This window comes from Alosa alosa, chromosome 6, assembly GCF_017589495.1.
Source record: "Alosa alosa isolate M-15738 ecotype Scorff River chromosome 6, AALO_Geno_1.1, whole genome shotgun sequence".
Classification (NCBI taxonomy): Eukaryota; Metazoa; Chordata; class Actinopteri; order Clupeiformes; family Clupeidae; genus Alosa; species Alosa alosa.
In genome coordinates, this window is record NC_063194.1 from 7,375,912 (window position 1) to 7,399,444 (window position 23,533).

Sequence of the window (23,533 nt, forward strand, 5' to 3'; positions counted from 1 at the left end):
TCAACAGGACGCGTTGACTCCAGAGTAAAAACTACAAATCCCAACGTTCTTAATACGCAATCATTACTTCCGAATGTCAAGAGGGCAGAGCAGGGAACCAGAGGCAGAGCTAGGAGACAGTGTTGCAATATTACAAGACAGCTTGTTTCCCACTAGACATCAATGTTGGTATTCGTTGCCATGGACTGATCAACCCCATCAAGCTGAGTGAAAGGGTGCAACAATCTTTACGCGTGCAAAGATGTTCGGTCGATCCAGGAGTTGGGTTGGACAGGGGAAGGCCAAAAACATCCATTCACTTGACCATTTGAAGTAAGTGCTAGCCTGCTAACGGTAGGCTTGTCAACTCATTAGCCACGTTAGGATATCAAATGCTCAAATGCTATCAAATGCTAGCCAACGGCAAGGTACTCCTTTATTAAGATATTAACATTATCTTGACAATTACTGAACACACTTTAATTTGTTTGCTAGATTGGGCATTAGCAAGGTGATAACGATCTATCTAACTGTAAACGTGTGTTACTAACGTTATGTGAAATGCGGGGCGAAGCTGACATAGCTCGCTAACGCTAGCCTCGTATGCGGTTGTTGTGCTAGCAAGAATTCACAGTCACTCACCAGCTTCCTACAAACTTATTGGTGAAAAGGTATGCTGTATATTCTATTGCCATCGTGCTTGTCTTCGGTTACTGTCGCTGATGCATCGAAACTGATGCATCTTTGTCGCGAAACAGATGAGTTTCGTTGATATTTGCTGTGCACTTCCTTCTCCTCAATTTTTGTCTGCACAACATTGCATGTTTTGCATAACATTAATTCCACTAGGCAAGTTTGTCAACAGTACCTGGCATGAGAAAATAAAGAAGATGTAAACAGCACGACACCTAACTGTAATGTGTCAGATATATAAAATGTATATATAAAAAAGGTCAGATGACACCTGTCAAAGTGTGAAACAGTTACCTTAAGCAAGCGACTGAGAACCCTGAGCAATGCTGACAACTTACACTGTAACCCAGAATGGTATGCAGACTACTCAAATTAATTCCTCTCTCCCACTAGGTACATGTACCATGTCCTTACAAAGAACACAACAGTGACGGATCACAACAGAAATCTTTTAGTAGAAACCATTCGCTCCATCACAGAGATCCTTATTTGGGGTGATCAAAATGACAGCTCAGTGTTTGAGTAAGTCATATTTCTCCACTTGCATATATTTGGCAACATATTGCATATTGATAAATAAGCTCTTAGAGTCCTGATGACTTTAGGCTATCATTTTTTTCATTCATTATCAATAATATGTTTAGCCTTGTCATATTACTGATGCCGTTATATAGCCTAAACTTTTGTTTGCTCTTTCAGTTTCTTTTTGGAGAAGAATATGTTTGCCTTCTTTCTCAACATCTTGCGTCAGAAGTCTGGACGATATGTCTGTGTGCAACTTCTACAGACACTCAACATACTTTTTGAAAACATAAGTCACGAGACATCCCTTTGTGAGTACTCACACTCAACACGTCACAATACAAGCAGACTGAAGAAATGTACCCTTACACTGTTCATGCCACTCATATTTGGCATCATTCTCTCCCCAGATTACTTGCTCTCCAATAACCATGTCAATTCAATAATTGTCCACAAGTTTGACTTCTCTGATGAGGAGATCATGGCCTATTACATCTCCTTCTTGAAGACTTTGTCCCTGAAGCTAAACAATCACACAGTGCATTTTTTCTACAATGAGGTAAGATGCTTGAGACCTTTGAGCCATCAGGAGACCAGTGGACATTTGCCCTTAGATCCCCGGAATGTTTTGCTATACCTGAGTTACCCAAGCGTTTGAACACACTTTTGTTATGGACACACCATATATGTGTTATGTGACATGCTCTGAGGATGTAGGCTTCGGTGTGATGCTAATCACCATCCTTGACAGACAAATATGCTACACCGTCCTGCTTCTGACAGTCATCAGCGCACAAGATAGGCTACATAAGTGCAGAGACAGTGACCAGCGCACACATCATTTCAGAAAGTCAAACGCTCACACAGTTACTATCTTCCAAATGACCCTTCAGTGCCAACACTAGCCCCTTAGGTGGTTGTTTGGCCCTTTGTTGAGTTGTTCGTTATGTTAACCATTGCCATGGCTCCTGTGTATAGGGGGGAGTTATTGGTGTACTGTAAATGGATGTGCTTGGAACGATGTGTCTTTGTCCTGCGGCACCGCCAGTTAGCATTGGTGGGTGTCCGGAATAAAGACAGCCTCGGTCGAAGGATGTGCTCTCATGAGAGACCTGTTGCTGCAGACGGCCAGTCATGTAAATCAGCTACGTCTGTAAATTATAAGTGGCCAGTGGTTGTTGGCACATCTCAGAGTTTCTTTTGTACAAAACACTAGTATTGCTAGGTGATGACTCGGTTGGTTGTTCACATCGCCTGAAATAGTAGTTATAGTCATAATAGTAGATAGTAGATAGATAATGTAATAATAGTAGATAATTCTCATGTTGATAGGTTTGACGTGCAATAGTGTCAAGACTGTGTACAGCAGTCACATCTATTTAAGCCATGAATTCCAACTTGTTTTTAACATGTGTAATTCATGGGTCATCAAGTCAAGTCAAGTTTATTTATATAGCGCATTTCATACACAGAGGTCATTGAATGTGCTTTACATAAACAAAACCAAATAATAATAACAAATAAAAGCATAGAAGGCAATATAGTCAAAGAATAGTTCAAAAAGTGAAGATCATAATAAAAAGAAAACATAAAACATACAAGGTAAAATCATTTAAAAATAGAGAATGATTAAAAAGACAAAATAAAAGACACAAGGTAGAATCATTTTCAAGACAGGTTCAGAAATTATAACTCAGTGCAGTTAACAGAAAGCATCTCATCATCATACTGATGCCATGTCTATGATTTTTAAAAAATAGAAATGTAGACCTTAATAGTAGTAAAGTAGTCACTAATAAAGACCCGAAGTACTAGTAGTTGTGTTAAGATGTTTTATTGTAGTATAATATGGAGTAGTAAATGTAGTAGTAGTTGAATAGGCCCAGTAATAGTAGAGGCAAGTAGTGCTGTCAAATGCATAGGCCTAAAGCGAAAACAAAAGCAATTGAATTTAAAATATTTAATTGACAAAATAGCCTATAGTAGAATAGTGACTAAGTGAGAAGACTTAGTATAAGAGTGTGGCTGAGTAGTTGTTGCCATTGCAGTAGTATGCTGCATGTCCCTGCTGAGAGGCTGTTCCCTGCGGCCCCTCGTCTCTCTGAGCAGCTCATCCTGACTGCTGTGTTGACATCCACACTCTCTGTCTCCCATGCTTCCAGCACACTAATGATTTTGCCCTGTACACGGAGGCCATTAAGTTTTTCAACCACCCAGAGAGCATGGTCAGGATCGCAGTCCGTACTATCACTCTCAATGTGTACAAAGGTGAGTACACGAGCCGGTCCCCTCTCCTCCTTCACTACTCTTCCTCTTCCTTCCCCTCCTCTTCTTCCTCCTGCTGCTCCACTGTCAGCTATCTCTCTGTGGTGCCTGCAATGCATGGGCATGGCAACTCGGCTGCTCTGTGATCGGCAGGAAGGACTGGCTGGCACACACACACACACACACACAAAGCACACACAAAGCACACAAAGCACACACTGGCCAGCTGACATGCTTAACCTGCCTAGCTCTCTGAAAGGTACACAAGGGAAGGTGTAGCTCTTTTGCGTCTGCAGTCTCACTTCCTACTCGACTCAACGTCAGAGATGCATATAGACCTTGCTTTATTTCACTGATCTGCCACCTGTTGTTCTGACTGCTTTATCTTGTTCTCTCACTAAGCCTGTTCACAGCCTCTCTCAATATAAATCTCTGATTGAGTGCTTCTCTTTTTGCCAGTAGTTAGCTTGTCAGTTTACTTTTGTCTCTGTCTAATATCTCATATGCAAAGTCCTAACAGCTACCTGAATACCTAGCTCATAATTAGCATTTGATAGAATACATTTGTCATACCATATACCATATTTGCCATTGTAAATACAGCCATACAGTACAACTGTGTTATGTCCATGGGGATGTGTGATATCATAAATAGACTAAAAAGACACCTATGGTAGAATGATGCTAGACTGACACGTTGGGATTTTATTTTTATTTTTTATAGTGGTGGTTTAGTTGGGTATTGCATGTATAGCTTTACCTATAGTAATAGTAGGTTTGCCACTAGTCTCTACTTCCTGACTGTTTTGAGTAAAGCTTCTGTTTTGTTTTATTTATTTATTTATTTATTTATTTATTTATTTATTGAGGGTCTGTCCTTTCAGGTTCAACTCGGGTCAGGGGTGTGGGCATGCTTCCTGTTTTTTGGGTGTACGGCCTTTGGTGTGTGTGATGTGCTCTTGTTGTCCTCTGTAGCTGCAGTCATCCAGGCTCTCCATTAGTTCAGTCCATTAACTCCTATTAACTCCATCTCTGTTCTTCCTCCTCCTTCTATGGTGACTCCTGTGTGCCTTATTCCAGTGTCATGTAAGTTGGTCCAAATCAATTCAGAACTTTCGTCACTTCCTTTATTCTTTTTTCTTTTTTTTGTCATTTAAAAGTTGTTTTCAGTCTCTGAAAATAACCCTGTTATCTTCCTGTGTCAAATCCTCCTGCACGGTACTCTTGCCTTCCCTCCGTATTGTAATGTTAATTGCATCCGTAATCCGACTGCGTAATCGCACTTGTTAATCTCTTGATGAAGGAGTGATGAAAAACTGAAACACACGTCCTGCAGTGAACTTTTAAGGTCTTCGTGACCTAATCAGACTGAGTCTCTCTCACTCTAACCATGAATGACGCCGGTAGACTCCGCTAGGTGTGGATGTTGTCCACAAACATACTGGAGATTCTGGTTCACAGTAGCACTGAAGAGCCCTCCCTACCACCCCACTAAGCCTTCTCCCACTCTTGAGTCCATTATGGAGATTGACTAACTGTAGTTATTAACATTAAGAGGCAGAGAAACTAATGCTTTAATAGAATGCCAACTAGCAGTGGGGCCTTGGGAAGCTGTGTTAGCTGTGGAAGCTGTATGGCTGGTTTATTCAGAAACTGGAGTGGTTTCACAGATGCAGACACTTTCCTCTTTTTAATCCTTTTTTTGTTAGAAAGAGAAACTGCTGTGGGAAACTAGCTACTTGTACGTCAGGTTTAAGTTAAGTGCTCGGGTAGTTTTTATTTTTTTTAATGACCAAAGCATTTCTTTAGAATTTAGAATTCACTTAAGAATTCTTTATCATCACAAGTTCTTTATCATCACAGTTTTGTCATGCATGTGTGACTTTTCTTGGAATCCGTGCCCTTCCTCAGAATTTGACAGCGGCCCGGAAATGATTAATTAAGATCCCCTGAAGATAAACTAGCATTTAACTCATCTTCAATCTCCCTGTGTGTGTGTGTGTGTGTGTCTGTGAACCCAGTCCTAAGTTAAGATAAGAGAAGTGTAAGATAGGATATGTTTCTGTAATACCAAATTGAGAAAAATCCTATCTTAATTTAGGAATCCTATCTTATCTCAGGTTAAGATATCCTAAGTAGGCGATCTAGCATCGGCGTTCAGCTTTTATGTCTGTTACCTAGCAACAGATGAAACTTGTTTTTGGATCACGTCACTTCACAACTGACAGCTAGCAGCTCATAATAATAATATAAATATAATAATATATGTGGAGTTCATTACTTGAAACTTGATGTAATGTCGCGCTAATCCACCAATGGCTTTTGCCACCTCTGTTAAAGGAGAATTCCGGTGTGATATTGACCTAAAGTGTGTTGAAACATGATACCGAGTGTCAACGTATGTCTAGCTCATCTCGGTTTGTCCCCTGCATTCAGAAATCTGGCACTAGTTATCGGCCTAGCCATGCAAATAAATCACTGTTTTAGGCCATTTACGAGTCTCAAAGTAGCTCCATACTTCATTGGTAGACTTCCGAGGGCCTTGACATTTAAAACGAGACATTGTGAACTTTGAAAAAGCACTGGTAGTTTATTTACAAGACGATTTATACAGACAGTAGCCTACCTGCGCTACATGTAACAAAAGAGCTGCCATCTTGCTTATTTGTAACAGTAATTTGACAGTTAGGAGAGCTGATGGGTCATCCTAAAGTTAGGACGGTTTATTTAGGATTTTGGTAACTTAGGATATTTCTGTAATACACATTTCCTATCTGGAGTTAAAATAAGAACACTGACTTTAGGATCGGCGTTCTGTAATGACCTTTTTCCTAAATCCGATCCTAACCCTTGTTACCGTAGTTACCAAACAGATAAGATAGGATTTTCGAGTTGGGAAGTTTCTGTAATACGGTCCCAGCTCTTTATTTGATCTGTTCTTTGACAGCTTTAAGAAGTGAGAAACCATTACTGTTGATCTTCTACAGTTTGAACAGCTTCCTTTGGCTGCCAGGGGATTAACCCTTAAATTACTCACCCCCCAAAAACTCTGCATAACCTATAATGGCTTCCCAATGAATGCTCAATGCCCTCACTGACTCAGACCAATGTCTCAAGAATCAGTACTAGTCTTCTTTACCTTTTTGTTTTTCCTGGGTTATTGTCTCTCCGTCTCAGTTGTTTATGTCCAAGTCGAAAGAAAGCATGTGTGACTTTGGTTAACTCTCCCCCTTGTAGTGGACAACCAGCACATGCTTCATTATATTCGAGACAAGACCGCCGTGCCGTACTTCTCGAACCTAGTGTGGTTCATTGGGAGTCACGTCATCGAGTTGGACAAGTGTGTACAGACAGATGAAGAGTAAGACCTAACATGCTTTCAGTCTCTTCTCCACATTTTTTCTGCTCCGTAATGCCTGCTCTTGGAAAGCACTTTATGACTCTAGCTTGTGTTGCACCAACAAGGATGGAATTAATCTTGGTTTAGGCCTAGTCAAGGATTTGTAGATCAAGGTTTAAATTTAATTCGAGCTATGTTGCACCACTTAATTTTAAGCATGGTTTAACAAGTCCACTATTAAAACCTTATGATTAAAACCTTGACCAGTGGGTTACACCAACAAGGATTAAGTTTTGACCTGCACCAAACTTTAAAACTAGTTTAAAGATGATCAGGTCACTGCCATGTTTAATTGCATACATGATTTTTTTTTTTTATTTAATCTTATTACATATTCCTCATCAACAAAAACTCAAAAAGGGTTGATACGGTCTCTTATTTTCCTTTGTGGACCTCGATTTTCTTCAATCCATCTAATATATGCAGCCATTTCAGAAATTTAAACCACATTCAGCAGCATGTTTAAAATGAATCTCTAACTGAAATTTAAATCCGACTTAAAAGCAGTTGAGCGACAGGATTAAAATTAATCCAAGTTTATGTGAACATTTAAACTAAGATTAAAAGGATTGTTTAAATGTGAAGCTGATTATTTTTAAACTACTGTAAGTTTAAAGTTTGGTGCAACTGGATTGATTAATGGATAAACCTTGATTTATTAATTTTTTTGCTTTTATTCAGATAGTGAAGTATGACAGGGAGTAAGTGGGAGAGAGAGATGGGGTGGGATCAGGAAATTAACACAGGTTGGCTTTGAACTGTAGGTCCCTGTGGTGACTTTGGCACGTACTGTATATGGGATGGGATCACTTGGCTTCGAACATGGGTCCCTTGTGGTTACTTTGGCACGTATATGGTATGGGCGCTGTAGCCTGTTGCAAATCAAGGTTAAAACTTAATCCTTGTTGGTGCAACCCACCCTATGACTGTGAAAAGTGCTATGTAAATACATCTTATTTACTTATCTTATTTACTTACTTACTTTTTGGCAGTGATTTGAAGCAGTGTGGCTACCTTATTTTCCTCTCAGATTGCAATTCTTTTTGTCCAGTAGGAGGCAGCATTGTATGAGAAATGCTCAGTCTTTTTTAGTATTGGGTTTCGGAAATAGTGGTGCAGTACTCCTCAGCACCACATGCTGATGCTGTTGTTCAAGGCATATTATGCAGTCTCCTATCTGTGTCATTGAAAGAAAATCTCCACATTGGAGATGTTATTTATCTTATTCTGTCATTATTTACACAGCCAATTATTGCTAATGCCACTAGAAAGCATTAGGGATAAAGAAATGATTGTGGGTGTTGCCACCAACTGTCATGATTCTCTGGGCTGTGAACTTTACTCTGAATTCTTGACTTGGTTTTCTGTGGGTGGGAAAAATACCTCACATCTAACAATGATGTCAGCAAAACCTTTCAACTTTAATCATTAAAAATGTGTGGGCTGGTGACCACACAAAGTGGCAAGAAAAGGTGGGTAAATCTTTTGAAATGGCCTGGATTCAACCAGCAAGTGTGATATTTGCTCACTCACAAGCTAAATCACAAGTTTAGTCAAACATAATCTGCCCATCAGTATAGGAAACGCGTGACATTTGGTGTCTTGAAATAGTAATTGTAAAAATCCAGAAAAATGAAGGGGTTCACAAGCTGTATTCTTCCGATTACAATTGGTAACTGTCAACTTCTCTAATAGCTGCTATATTTTATGAGGGGCAGTCAGGAATAAAACCACCTTTGGTTCTGAAAGGCTTCTGTTTTCCCCACAGCATATTTTACGTTTTGTTAAATAGTAAAATATGTCTAAGGTTGCTGAGCTGTTGAATGGTCAATTCCTCGATTTCAGGCACAAAAACCGAGGGAAGCTGAGTGACCTGGTTGCTGAACATCTGGACCACTTGCATTACCTGAATGACATCCTCATCATCAACTGCGAGTTCCTCAACGACGTTCTCACCGACCACCTGCTCAACCGCCTCTTCCTCCCCCTCTACGTCTACTCCCTAGTTGGCCAGGAACAGGTACGCTCGCCCCAGAGGACCCCTCCTGTCTTGAAGAGGGACTTTCTAACACACTTCACACTCTTTGGCCTGGGAGAAGCCATTGTGTTTTGAGTGTAGAAAAGTAGGCTGAGGGCAAGAACCCAGATGCCTTAAGAACGCGCTTTCAAAGTTACCTGAAGTTCAACTTCACCTAAATTCTTAGATATTTGGAGCAATACCAGGCCTTAATTATGGATGTAGATACTTATTCTACTGGCTTTATTAACAGTGTTAATAGTAGTAGAAAATTAGAAATGGTCCTAATATTTGTTCTTATTGTTATAATTAGTTATGTTTGTATGCAGTGTATATAACAGCAGTAGTAGTATTAGTCACAGTTGTAGTATTGACAAAAGAAGCAACATTGTAATTGTACAGGTTTTTAAAAGTTCAAGTTAAAATGACTGCGCCGTGACCCGAGTTATGTTGACATTGGAGCACTGATACAGGTTGTTGTGTTTGTTTTTGAGGTGTTGCTTTCCGAAGCAGGGAAATTTAATCTCGAGGGTGAATCCCCGTGTGTGTGTGTGTGCGCCTGATCCCTGTAGGAGGTGGGGGTGGCCCGTTGCCGTAATCAGCATCTTACCCGCTCAGGCACACGCCCACTTATTCCCACTTGTGTCTTCTACCAGCCCAAAATGGGCCCTTCGTGCTGGAAGGCCTGAAAAAACGCTTTGATATTCCGTTTGTGTAATGCGTTGTCATGTCATGATTAGTTTTCTCCACGTTGAAAGACTTTACTGTCATACTGTCATATTTGTGCAGCAGTAAATTGTAACAATTAGAGCAATATGAACTAAATGGCAGTGGATGTAAATAAATGGCAGAATTAGTGCTCCAGACCTTCTGTCCATGGACGTGCTGTCCAAAAATGAAAATGAAATTGTACTCTCTCACCTATGAAATGTTTACATGTGGTGTCATACGTGTAGTGTAACAGAAACAGACCACTGTTTACGGTCATAGAGTTGTAACCACTTCCCAATTATACAAATGCTGTCCGACTCTTGAAACTGAAGGAAAGTGAAACCTATGAAACGGCTCCACTGGGATGACTATGAGACTGGGATGACTATGAGGACCGGTTTCCCAAATGTGGATTAAGTTTAGGATTGGACTAAAAGAATTTCATGGAAATTTCCATTGAAAAAGAAACTTGTAGTGTAGAATTAGGCTTAATTCATGTAAAGGAAACCGTCAGTGAGTGTTCAATGGCAAAAGAACCCTATAAAAGGGCTCTACTGGCATGACGATGATTGTTTAATGATCCAAGGTTATTCAGCCAAAGTTGATCTTCACCTACAATAATTTCCTGAGTATTGGCTGCATTATGTATAAGCCGCAGGGCAGTGTTTTATGCAACTTAAAAAAACAATTACTTTTTGTAATTCTTAGTTTCAATGAGCAACAGCGTATCTGACTCGTCATTACTTTCTGGTGTATTAATCTACAGAATAGTACAAAGTGAGTCACCACTTATTTTTTTGTAAAAGTTTATGTTGCTTTTCTGTTTTCAGTCTGAAGATCGGAAAATAACGCCCCAGGTGTCTCTCTACCTGCTATCCCAGGTACAGTTTCTTAACTCGACTCCCTCTGCCATCTGATAGCCATGTGTTCAACTGGACCTCCCAGCAGTCAGGCCATTACTCTGCGTTTGTCAGGACGGTCACCTGTTTCAGTGCATATCTGAATGTTCAGTGACCATCACTGATGAATGAATTGTCATAACTACTGTACAGAGACATTTGTTGCCAGTTCCATGGATTTACATTTAAATGTATTAATCTGCCAAAGGCATTTATCCAAAGTGACTTACAGCAATAGAATAACATGTAAGATTTTAACATTTAAACTACAGAACTACAGCTACAGCAATATAATGATATAAGTACACTGCAGAGGAGTTCCGCATTGTTTCCAGTTCCATATTGTTTCCAGTTTCCTGTCTTTGTGTTGTAATGCTATTGAATGAGTGACGGATATGCTTGTGTGTGCGGTGCCAGGTGTTCCTCATCATCCACTACCAACCTCTGGTGAACGCACTGGCCGACGTCATTCTCAATGGTGACCTCTCGGTGTTCTCCTCTCAAGCCGAGCACAATGCACACAAAACCTTGGTGAGTGAGTGTGTCTCTCCCCATCTCTCTCTCTCACACACACACACACACACACACACACACACACACACACACACACACACACACACACACACAGACGCACATACAGACGCTCACATTACTAAGTAAATTAAGTAAATTATTTGATAGCTATGTTCCTCTTGAATATTTCATCTCAACCAAATAAACTCAACATCTCCTTCCTGGTTTAGTAACATGTGACAAATGAGATCACTTGGCTGATCTGAAAACTTATCATAGCAGGAAGTGTTTCCCCTCACTTCCTGTGTGTCACATACCCACATGAAATGACCACCCCCTCTACGGGTCTAGCAGGCTCAAATGTGTTTCATACGTGGTCTAGTCCCCAGCGTCAGCTTGGATAAGGGACATTGGATAGTCTTCCTGTCCCTTCCTGTCCCTTCCCTTGGCTGTGTGTGGCAGTAATCAATTCCCACTGATTAAGTTAGCTGCCAGTGTCCTGGCCACGGCGTTCTGTGTTGCTATATTGTTAGGGCGTCTGAAAGTAATAGCTGATACCTTGGTGGCTGCTATGGCAACTGACTTGATAGACAGCTAAAGGCAGCAAGGCAGCAGACAGCTGCCTTTAGCTTTGGACACAGGCATTAGCTCAGAAGGTCATGCCATTGTCCCCAGCCATCAGAAACATGGTCTACACACTTTGCTGCTCTCACTTGTTTTGAGACAGATTAGAGGGTTGTGGTGACATGGGCTAGGTGCACGCTAGGTCTCCATGCAAGGTGCTTATTGACATGACTGTATAGCATGCAGGAACCGATAAGGCCCCGAGGTAAGTGAAATTGGCGGTTTTTGGTGCAGTGTCTGTTTGAAGTCGGCTCTCAGCTCGCCTGTGTGGGCGTTTGCGAAAGCCTTCTTGTGGTGTGGAGTGTCGGCAGAAGATGGAGGCTGTTTTGTTTTTCAGGATGTGGAGGCCTCCTCGGCCCCCCCTCTGCCATCCCATGCTAATGTGCTAGCTGGAAGGTGTTCTCGGAAGGGGCCTGCTGTCGTGAGAGCTGCCTTTGATGGCACGCTTCGATGGTGGAGGGTTCTCCAGGACTACTGTAGCTAAGTAACTGGTGCAGGGAGGCCTCGGTGTCCTCATTGATGCAGCGATGCTGTCGGCAGGGCAGCTTGGTGTTCACAGTGACCCTCCCTTGCAGTACTGTGACGTGTGTGTGTGTGTGTGTGTGTGTGTGTGTGTTGCAGGTTGATTTGTATGTGGTGCACACAGGTGCATCCTCTAGTCTCCTACACGCACACACACAGCCAAGTCATAGTGAGCTGCTGATAATAAATGGTGGCTAATTTGGCCTGTGGTGTTGGGCTGGAGCAGAGGGGGTGTGTCCCTGTCTGTCATTTCTCAGAAATGCCTCTGATAGCTCTAAAGCACTTCTTAGAGTTTTATCCTCACCAGCATCCTCACTATCCTTCACTGCCTGCAGTTTACTCAGTTTAGCCATTTTCTTCTATCCCCACCAGGTGGGTTTTCGTGTTTTATAAATGCAGCCCCAGAGAGAACAAACACTTTTTGGAAATGCTGGCCCTTCTTAGTGACTGTAAATTCATGTGGAAGGGTTCGGGGGTCTGTAGATCACTCATCAGGTCATATTTTTCCCCTCTGGTTGTTTTTTTTTTAGTGTGTGTGTTTTTGTGTAGTTGTGGTGTTGCAGCAGACATTGACAAAGATCACAACAAACGCACAGTGAAATTGAGTCTGTCATCTAATGCACTTTACGAGAACTCTTGGGTTAGATCTGGTATGTTACAATAGGATAGTTCCATTGTAAAACTAACTTTGATTCATCTAGTTACACATGTCTGATGACATGATGCAAACTGTAAACTGTCTGGGCTTGTAGAGAAAGAAAGCCACAGATTAGGAAGGTCCAATGTGGTTCCAGAACTTAGTCAAAAGTTACTCTCAGGTAATGATTTTCACTTTCCACTTCTGGTCGATGTGGTAAGGGGTCTCCTGTATGTGTGTGTGTGTCTATGTGTGTGTGCGTGTGAATGTGTTTAGAGGGGGGAGGTGACGCTACACTACACAGTGGTGTGTACTTCAAAGTCTACCTCAGCTCCTGTAACCTGCTTTCCCCTTCCAGTAAGGCCTGAGAGATGTGTGCTACAGTGTCACTTCCTTACCAGCAAGACTCTGCCGCCTGAGCAGAACAGCCTTTGTGGTATCTGATGGCCTCAAAGCTGCAGCAGGTAGAAGAGAGAGAGAAAGAGAGACAGAAAAAGAGAGAGAGAACTTTCTGCTTGGATTCTGTGTATCCACAGCACACAGAAAGGTGGAGCCAGTGAGACCATAATGAATCATTAGATTTTGTTTCTTCTTTTTCTCAGTTGGTACTCCTGTTGCTCTCTTACCAGTACACAAATTAGCAGAAAACCCACACATGGTAAAGAGGATTTGCAGTTACTAAGATTCACAGAACAGGAACAGCAGCCAGAGCATAAAAAAAAAGAAAAGATGGGTGCCACTCACATCCCTCTGTTCCTGTGGTTGAGTTACGTTTGTTTTGGGGCGGGTAGGTCAAGCCCCTGTGTTGTTGACACTCAGAGGCACTAGCAGGCTAGCCAACCAGCATGCATCTCTGCTCTGGTAAGTCACTGCTGCAGCACTTCTTTGTTTTCCTTGTATTCGTCGCTGCGGCTCGCAGTTCTGCACGTCGCAGCCCACAAGGTTTAACACCTGCTGCAGACGGCAGTGGGAGTAAACACCTGCATCAGATGTGAAGAGCGACGAGCTGAAGGTCTCCGCTGCGAACTCCTCGCTCTTCTCTGAAATCTCTGTTTCCGCGCTTCCATTTGACATGAGGCGACTCGTACTTAGGAACGACTTATTGTGGCGTGTGCCAAGGCATTGTCTTGACTTGCCCCACGTATTCTTGGAGAATATCGCTGGTTTCACTTGCTAGAGCCTCCACATTTCCATCAGATAAAGCCAAAAAGTGAGAGACGAAACATGACACATTTCTGATTTATTTACGCAGAGCGTGAAACTTTGATGTTTCTTCGTTTTTATCCCCAAGTGTATCCTTATTTTATGTTTCTAAACAGCATACTGCAAGCAACTGCCTCTGGAGCGTCACAATTGTAATTTTCTGATGTGCATATTGGGCATTTCTGTGTCCAAGCAAAGCACTCTTCACACTCTCCATTGCTTGTAATGGCCCTGGGCCCAAGCCTCACTGAATGACATGACGAGTCAGTTCATCTGCATGAGGTTTGATGGTGAATTTGTCACTCAATAAACCCACAGACACAGCACCTGTTCACAGATTTGCCCTGTTCCAAATCTGCTCATGTCTCCCTCTCAGTTCAACCTGCAAACCCTATAAAATGCACTTTCATGACTCATGAGGGAGTTGATTGGTTTCTGAGGAACCGTGAGTGCTTCACCCAGCCCTTTGACTACACTGTGGCCCCCTCTCGGGTCATGACGTGTGTCCCTGTTCCATGCAGGCAGTTTCTGCACAATGTCATGACCTTGACAACAACCTAGTCATGAGTACCCAGGAAAAAAAAAAACGTTTCATGCCTTTTGGTAAGTAAGAACACATACTTCTGAAACCGCTTTGGTCTGGTCACGTTTCTCTTTTGTGACATGCCAACACCTGTCCTCTTTACCTCTGTTTTACCGGAGAGCCGTCTTCAGCTTCTGAAACAAGAGGTCGGCCACAGTAGACTGTTTGCTGGCAGTGTGCTGCTCACCATGCTAGCTAGCAGCTGCTCCTTTTCTCACATGTAAGCTGCAGGCTTCTGCTAAGGGTGTCACAGTCACGATGACCTGTGATTGGGATTACTAGCGTTGCTTGATTGCAAGGAAGTCAGTGTTAGGTTACACAATGACTGTTCCCCGAACTGGTTGGTTAAATTGGTTATTTGCACACGTATTGAGGGCGCTTTCATTTTTGAAAATGTCTCAACCAAACCAAGGGTGCTCTTGTGCGTGTCATCTATTTTGCAACTTAATGATTTGACACAAGTTCAAATTTGGGTTGATTGTAATCTGTGTGTGTGTGTGTGTGTGGGTCTGCGTGTGAGTGTGATTTTTCAGCACACTCTTTCTGGAAGTTTAAGCTAGGACATGAGCTGATATCTACTAAACAAGGTGAATGCCTTGAAGTGGCTGAAGATCAAACATCTGTTCTGATCTCAGTGATGGTTGAATTTCTCTTACTGACACTGAAGTGGCTAACTTAAAAACAAGAGGATTATTAAAAGCAGTTTTCAAATGCAAATATGTGATCATTCGATGAGTGGTGCAAGACAAGGCATAGCTAGCACACATGGAAGGCAAACAGGCTGTGCTGCAGCCACGGGACTTATCATTTTTTGCCTGCACTTGCTGCGAACAGGCATACTGGCAGATGTTTACACAGTACTGAGAAAGGGGTTTCTGAGAAGTGAAGTGGTTTTGTGTATTTCCTAAGAAGAATTCACAGATGTTTTTTTTTTTTTAAAAATAAAATAAAAAACATGTTTAGTATTTCTCCATGTCCGCACCCTGTGAATGTGTTCTTGCATTTTTATCAGCAACAGGATGAAGGCTATATGCATATTTTTTATTAATTACTAAGTTAACAATTAATTCATAATTTATTAATTATGAATTACTCTTTCTCAGAACCTTTCTGAAAGCCAGTCTTTCTCAGGATCCTTTCATAACACTGAAAGATGTGAAAAAGCTCTTTTCATTGAGTTGGCATCCATTTGTGCTTGAGATCGTCGTAAATGGCGGTAAAACGATTGGGCCGTTCAGAGAAGCCATTCAGATCTCCTGAATGGCTTTGGGCTGAATTACATGGAACAACCAGAACCTCTCTCAATACAGTCCCCAAAGAAATTCACTAATGTGTGGATGAGTACAATAGTTGGTATTTTGCTCCATGTAATGTGTGCATGCGTGCATGCGTGTATGTGTGTGTTGCAGGCTAACCCGGCTGTGCGGCGCTTCGCCAAGCCGTCTGAGAGCCTGGAGCGCTCCCTGGAGATGAGCCGGCAAAAGGGGCGCAAGCGAACGCAAAAAAGGCCCAACTACAAGAACGTTGGTGAGGAAGAGGAAGAGGAGCGCGGTGGAGGGGCGGAGGAAGGCCCTGCCGAGGAAAAGGCTAAAGGTACAGAGGCTAGTTCAAAGGGCAGCAGGACGATTGGGGACACGGAAGGTGAGTGGAGGCACGGGATGGTGGGGCAGTGGGGGACACGGCACCACCCCAGAGGAACCCCCCCTCCCTCCTGAGGGCAGGGGTTTTGGAGGTGGTGTCTGTGGGGAGGGGGTGTGTTTGTAGAGGTGAGGTGGCCCTTATCAGCAACGGTCAGGTCCATGAAGGAAATGAGAGGCAGCGGCTGGCACCAGCTAGTTTCGAGTAAAGCTAAATCCTAAATCTCAGGAAAAGGCGCTTGCCACATCCTGTTTTCCAGATCCCAGTAAGAGCCAACAATGTCATGGTTTCCTTAGAACAAGAGCTTTTACCAAATAAACTGCCAAAGAATGTTTTGGGGATTTTCCAATCTGGTGACCTGTGATGGCAGTGTCCTAACATTTACAAAGGGACATTGACAAAGGACTGTTTGCTCTGTCACATGCAATTATGAATGTTTATTACAAAAAGCAACAGTGTAAGGGATAAAAAAAAAAAATGAAAATTGAAAATTTTCATAAAAGATAGTTAAAACAAGAGAACAAGAATGAAGCACTACACAGAACAAGAGTGAAAGTAAAAATTGCTGTTTCTTTCACGGAGCTGATTAATGCAGAGGGGGTAAGCCCTAGTTCAGATCCACTCCTAAAAAGGCGGCCGCACCAGCGCTCCACTCCCCAAACTGGCTGTACACTCACACATGTTCTTAAAAACAATAGAAATCAAAAACTACGCACTAACTTCTTTTCTTCACATTTACAAGCGTCTGCTTAATATCAGTCACCTTTCACTTAAAGCAACACCAAAGAGTTTTTGTACCTTAAAATAATGTTTCCAAAATCGTTTCAGTGGTTCATCAACTCGTAACAGGGTGAACGGCAATTCTGCATTCGCTTCGTGACCCTCCATCGGCTATAACCGAACTATGTAAGTTTGCCAGATCGGGTAGCGGATCTGTAGTTCGATGGAATGAGACATAAGAAACTACACATTTGACTTGCTTCTGATGTCGCAATACATCATACTTTCATAAAACCATGCAACATACGCTACCTTGTCTGTGGACATCGTTATTTTCAAAGCCGGTGCTGGATAAACAAATGGCGTGCGTGCGATAGAGGGAAAAGTGCTTTGGTGTTGCTTTAACCTTTACATATCCTTTAGCGTTACTCCACAGCACCCATCTAAGATGCATTGTCACCTAATTGTCCGTTAAAAACAACCTATAACATTAACAATACTGTATAACATCAGTGTACAAATCAGAAAAATGTATTCTAATAATGAGAGGACTTAGACAAGATTTTTTTTGTTCGCTTCTAAAAGTACACATAGCTGACAGCAACGCGGGGAAAAAATGTTGCCGAATCGATTGTCAAGCTCTTAAGTAGAGGTACTGTTACAGGAACTGTAATATGATGATAGACTAATGGATTACTGGGTGATGCCTGGGTGATTTCACACATCGTGGGTCGTCACCTTGTTGGTAGCAACTTGCTCTACCACTAAAATCTAAGGAGCAAAACAAATGTAAAAAAAGAATGTCATGATAGATTAAATAGATTTTGTTTTTTGATGGTTAAATACTGTAGATGAAAATGGACTTGTTGAAGCGCCTGAATGGTCATGAAACTATCATGATTATCTTATCATAATTCAGGAAGCCAAAAGCTATAAAAAATGGATTATGATGAATTATGAAAAGGGTCATGTAATAACCCTTTAAATAAACAAGTGCATAACGCACCAAACAGAAGTAATTTCAAGCAAATGAACCATGATGCCAAATTTAGATGACACAACACTTTTTTTTTTCCCAAATTACCCACTTTCTTTTATCAGCCACTTGCCTATGTCAGATGTAGAGGCAAATGCAGTTTTCCGTCAGCCACTGTATAGTGCTGACAAGCCCACTGGGGTCCCAAAGTCACAACTACCCAGATAACAAATAACAATGGGAGCCTTTATAGGAAACTGCATGTCAAACCTTAGTTCCATTGCCAGCGCCGCCCGATGACCAACTCACCTCAGGGTGATGATGCGTGGTGTAACTTCATGAACAATGTTGCTGGACAACCACATAACCACATCCTGTAATTGGAATAGATGGTCATAATAATTTGCCTACAGTAATGATTGGCATCGCTTAGAGTACCTTTAAGGTTCTCCAGAAAACGAAAATGGTTGGCCAATATTAGTGGGAATGCACCAGAACCACAATACTGCTTCTGGTAGGAGTGATGGGAACTCTGTGGGAGCATGGAGCTCAGAGTAGAGCCTGGCCTGCCCAATCTCCACATCCCAGAGCACAGATCTCCGGGAGCACCACTAGGGTGTAACAACTTTTGTATCTACACAGTACTTCCAAGGTTTGTTTTTTTCCCGTTTTTATGGTCCATGAGGAGTCTGTTTTACTGTGTCTCTTGCGGAATAAAAACATCTAGAAATATCTAGCACATCTTGAAAGATTTTTTCTTTTCTTTTGTGGAACAGAAGTGTGCAGGCATTTACACACACACACACACACTCACACACACATCAACCTGGCAATTGTAGGTCAGTTACTTAGAATCCATTTAAAATCCTTTCAGTAGGCCAAATGAACTACTTCCAGCTGGACTTCTCTCTGATGCAGCCATTCCCCATCCAAAGCTTGACAGACTGGCATCAGGCTGATGAGGAAGCATCAATTTTGCATGGATTTAAGTTCTCAGCTACTGTGCTCCATCTGAGGTATAGACCATGCCGATTAAAAATTGAAAATAGATAATCATATTTAACAGCTTTGAACATTTTTGACCGCTTTATGCACAGAACTTTTTTTTGTGCTTTGAGCCCTGAGTTTGGGGATTAGAGCACGCAGCAGCTGGTTGTGGGCGTCTTTATGGATCTGCGCAGGTTGGGTTTGGCCAAGATCCATCTGTTTCACCCCTCTCCCAGTCTTTCTCATCCCCCTCTCCACCTCCTCCCTCCCTCCCTCCCTCCCTCCATCCATCCATCCGCCTCCCGCCTGTGTTATGCCTGCCAACTGAGCCGTCATGCTTTGAGATTTGCTGGAGCGCATGGTTAAAGGTCAACGTGGGCGTTTTCTGCACGTCAAGTTGTTATTGTCACTGTAAGTGTTGTTATTGAAGTCTCAGATGGCTGCTGCATGGGTTTTTCTCCCGTCTCTGGACCAGAACTGGGGTGGTTCTGAGCCAGATCTGGGCGTGAATCACAGGCAGAGTGCAATCTGGGGTTAAGTTTTGGTTTGTGTTTGGGATTGTGTTTGGGAGAAGTGAAAACTCGACTTGTGACTAACAGAAGAACCAATTATTCAATTGCCATGCTGATTCTTAAACTAAACAACCATGTGTGTCTGCATGCTTTATGCATGTTTGTCATGTGATGTTTCACTTGACTTCACTGACTCATTTCAAATAAAGAGGAATAAACTGCTGTAGGCTTCCTTGCTGGCATTGGCATGCATTTCAGCAGCAAACCTGAGAACCTAAATGTTAGTAAGGGTTCAGGCATGATGCCTAAGCTCAGTATAACTCTGTTTCTGTGCACTGTAAACAGTAGTTTGTGCTGCAAAACTGTCCTTGAGCGTCTTGTGAGAAACTGTCATGGTGAATGAGATATTGATAGCTCTTAAGCAATGCTGTATTTTACCCAACACTGTCTTCTGTATGCGTTTGTGCACTTGCGTGTGTGCGTGCGCGTGTGCACGCGTGTGCACGCGTGTGAATGTGTGTGTGTGTGCGTGTTTGTGTGTGTGCAGAGATTGAGATGGTGGTGATGGAGAAGTGTAAGATCTCTGACGTGTCCACACTGACGGAACAGAACATCACAGATGAGGAGAAGAGCGCTGCCCGCGCAGAGGGCCAGCAGAGCAGGTACACACACACACACACACACACACACACACACACACACACACACAGGTACATACACACACACACACACACACACACACACACAGAGGTACATACACACACACACACACACACACACACACACAGAGGTACATACACACACACACACACACACACACAGAGGTACATACACACACACACACACACACACACAGAGGTACATACACACACACACACACACACACACAGAGGTACATACACACACACACACACACACAGAGGTACAGTACACACACACAGACAGTGGCTCTCATGCACGCACACACATAGCATGGCACAGACACATTTGGAGTAGCCTTCTCAGCCTGTTATCATTCAGCCTTGGCAATCATTCAGCCTTGGCACTGATCTGTAGCTATTTGGCAGGCCGGATATACAGTCTATACTAGACATTCCTCCATAGTATAAATATTTTTGGACCCTATAACTTTGTTGACATTATGCCTCCAGTATATGTCTAGGAACTCCTTTTTCATAACTGCTTATTTTGAATTCTAATAATGTTATCAGTATAATAACAAGGACCACAAGTTTCCAACCCTGGCATGTTCCTGTAAACTAAGCATGCTTTCCTTTCACCACCTTCTGGAAAAGAACAATAAAGGAGGAAATCAAAATCCAAAATGTAAATAAAAGGGAAGCCAAAAGAGAAAGTTGAATGCAAGACACAGGAGAAGTGGAGGACGAGAGGGAGAGAGATGTAGTCCAACTTCAAAACAACTGGTCTAGTTCAATGGAATGCCCTGCCCTTTCCACGGTTTAGGTCTGGGTTGGATTCCACAGTAGAACAGCTGAGTGCTGAGGTCAGAAAGCAGCCGAACGTGACATTCTCTCTACTCCTCCGGTGGCACCGGTAAATTGAGGCTGCATATCCGGGCTCATAGCGATTACAAGAATATACACTTAGTCTATCTATCTTCCTGCCTCTCTCTCTCTCTCTCTCTCTCTCTCTCTCTCTCTCTCTCTCTCTTTTCTTTCTCACACACACTCTATCCCTTGCTCTCCTTACGCCACCTTTTCCCCTTTTCCCCTTAGTCTTCTACTCTCTTTCACTTTCTTTATCAGTAAGCTAACAGTGCTCTAGTGCTTTCTGTGTACTCACTGGAAAATACAATACGACCTACTGGCGCCATAAAACATTTGGGATCTGCCCAAGTCAAGTGTGTTTATTATTATAAGAAATATTTATTTCTGTAGAAGAATTTAATTTCTTTTCAAAATAAATTTGCTTCCCCCCCAAGATTGGATTTTTCCCTCAATGTTTTAATTGGGAACCTAGGATAAAATGCCAATATTATATATTTCTTATACCTCTTTTCATTTTTAACTGGGGTGCCGGTAAATGTGTATTATGTGTTAAGTATGATATGAAAAACACACACACACACACACACACACACACACACACACACACATACACACACAGAATCACACACACACAGTGCACTCCCTCACCAACATACATCCTTTTAAGTGCATGTCCACTGATGCCTGAGTTTCTTTCACATGTTCTCATGTTCCCTCACATGTGCATGAACACTCACAAAATGTCTCACCCAGCAATGCATTTACAGTGTTCAGTCTCTGGTGAGTGACAGCCATTTCCTCAGGCTGTGTGTGTGTGTTTGTGTGCGTGTGTGAGCTGTGGAAGACTGTGACCTGCTTGAAATATTTGTTTTCGTCCCTCCCTTCCAGACCGTTCCTGGACATGGTGTACAACGCACTCGACTGCACCGAAGATGACTACCATGCCCTCTTTGTGCTCTGCCTGCTGTATGCCATGTCGCACAGCAAAGGTATATGACTTCATGGTCATTACATCACTCGCGCGCACACACACACACAAACACACACACACACACACACACCCACCCAAACAAACACATGCATGCAAGCACAAACGTGCACATGTGCAGACAGGTAATGATATGGCTGATGCACAAAACGTGTTCATAAAAGTACAGAAAGACAATGAGGCATGGCACCCAAGAGAAAGACCGGTTCAAGCATCCACACAAACACTCATTGTTCAGTCTCCTCCATTCTCTTTCATTCTCTTTCATTCTCTTTCAATCTCTTTTTCTTCTTCTCTTTCGCTCTGTCACCCACCTTTTGTCACTTACAGACACAGAAATGCAGACGAGCACACAAGCACACACAGAGAGCACACATCTAAAGATAGCAAGAATGGTGACATGCATAGTTTACAGTACACACAACTGATAAGGCAGTTACTGTAATTGCATGTTTTTTCACAGTGTTTGTGGTGCGTGTGTTTGTGGTGTGTGTGCATGTGTGTTTTTAATTAGCGACTCAGGACATGGCTTACTGGTTTTATTATTAACCCCATTGTGTGTGTGTGTGCACACACACTCATCTTGAAAGTGAAAGTAACCCCCGTAGGCTCAAACAGCACTGCATGAAACTTGACCAGTGGGAGTGGAAAGTTCACCCAAGGCAAACGTTTTAGTGTGTGTGTCTGCGTGTGTGTGTGTCTGCGCGCGCGTGTGTGTGTGTGTGTGTGTGTGTTAGGGGTGTCATGATTCTCCAAAATCCTTGATTCGATGCAGTTTTCGATTTTAAAGTCACGATTCGATTCGATTTTCGATATTGTTTTCAACATTACTATTCATGCATTCCTTATATGTTATTTACTCTTTTTGGCCTTTTCCTTTTCTGTTTCGGGGGGCTTTTATTTTGAAACCGCTTTTTATTTTGAAACCGTTCCAACCGCGAGGTTGTAATGTAAACAGAACTAACATTAGGCTAAAACAGAGACGTGAACATAGTGAAATGAAACAACACAGAATTATAATTTGATCGTTTCAGCACACTTCGAAGAGACCCAAGGTTAGTGTTCATGGATACTTATCAATGTGCATTTTAATCCTTAAAGTAACTTTGGACTGTAACTAGATCATCTTTTCACTTGCTAAGTTGAGTAGGGTAAGTTAGTTTTAATTGACGTGAATGAACGAGTACTTCCACACCGGTGATTTCAAAGTAGCAAGAGGGGCTTTGATTTCGGTAGGTTGATGTGTATATTTTAACTGGCTGCAGCCTAAAATTAGAGGAGTGTTGATGCTGCAGTTCAGCACGTGCGTTTGTGCGTCTTGGCATACATGCTGGATGTGACATTGGGGGTGTGGCTGCATCGTCGATTCTACTTTTAAATTCGATGTTCGAGATTGAGATGTAATTTCGAACGATTTCGATATAAAATCGAAATCGTGACACCCTTAGTGTGTGTGTGATTGTGTCTGTATCTGCGCGCGTGCGCGCGTGTGTGTGTGTGTGTGTGTGTTCAACATTCCATGAACATTAGAGTAAGTTCTTGTCCCATTGAAGCCCTGTTATTTTTTAGGAATATTTAATGGCAGAACCATGCCACATCATCCACAAGTAGCTGTGATCACTTTGTCTTTTACACA

The 23,533-nt window shown here is 42.3% G+C and overlaps 1 protein-coding gene across 1 annotated transcript in view; it reads left to right on the forward strand.

The window, feature by feature from the left end:
• Positions 1-83: 83 nt before the first annotated feature.
• clec16a (C-type lectin domain containing 16A) overlaps positions 84-23,533 on the forward strand; it is a 65,618-nt gene continuing 42,168 nt past the window's right edge. The window contains 13 exon segments of the mRNA XM_048244928.1: positions 84-312; positions 1,066-1,194; positions 1,372-1,505; positions 1,605-1,753; positions 3,357-3,462; positions 4,540-4,545; positions 6,697-6,820; positions 8,705-8,879; positions 10,418-10,468; positions 10,904-11,017; positions 15,978-16,209; positions 19,949-20,063; positions 21,798-21,898. Coding sequence (XP_048100885.1) covers positions 242-312; positions 1,066-1,194; positions 1,372-1,505; positions 1,605-1,753; positions 3,357-3,462; positions 4,540-4,545; positions 6,697-6,820; positions 8,705-8,879; positions 10,418-10,468; positions 10,904-11,017; positions 15,978-16,209; positions 19,949-20,063; positions 21,798-21,898 — 1,507 coding nt within the window. The 5' untranslated portion in view covers positions 84-241.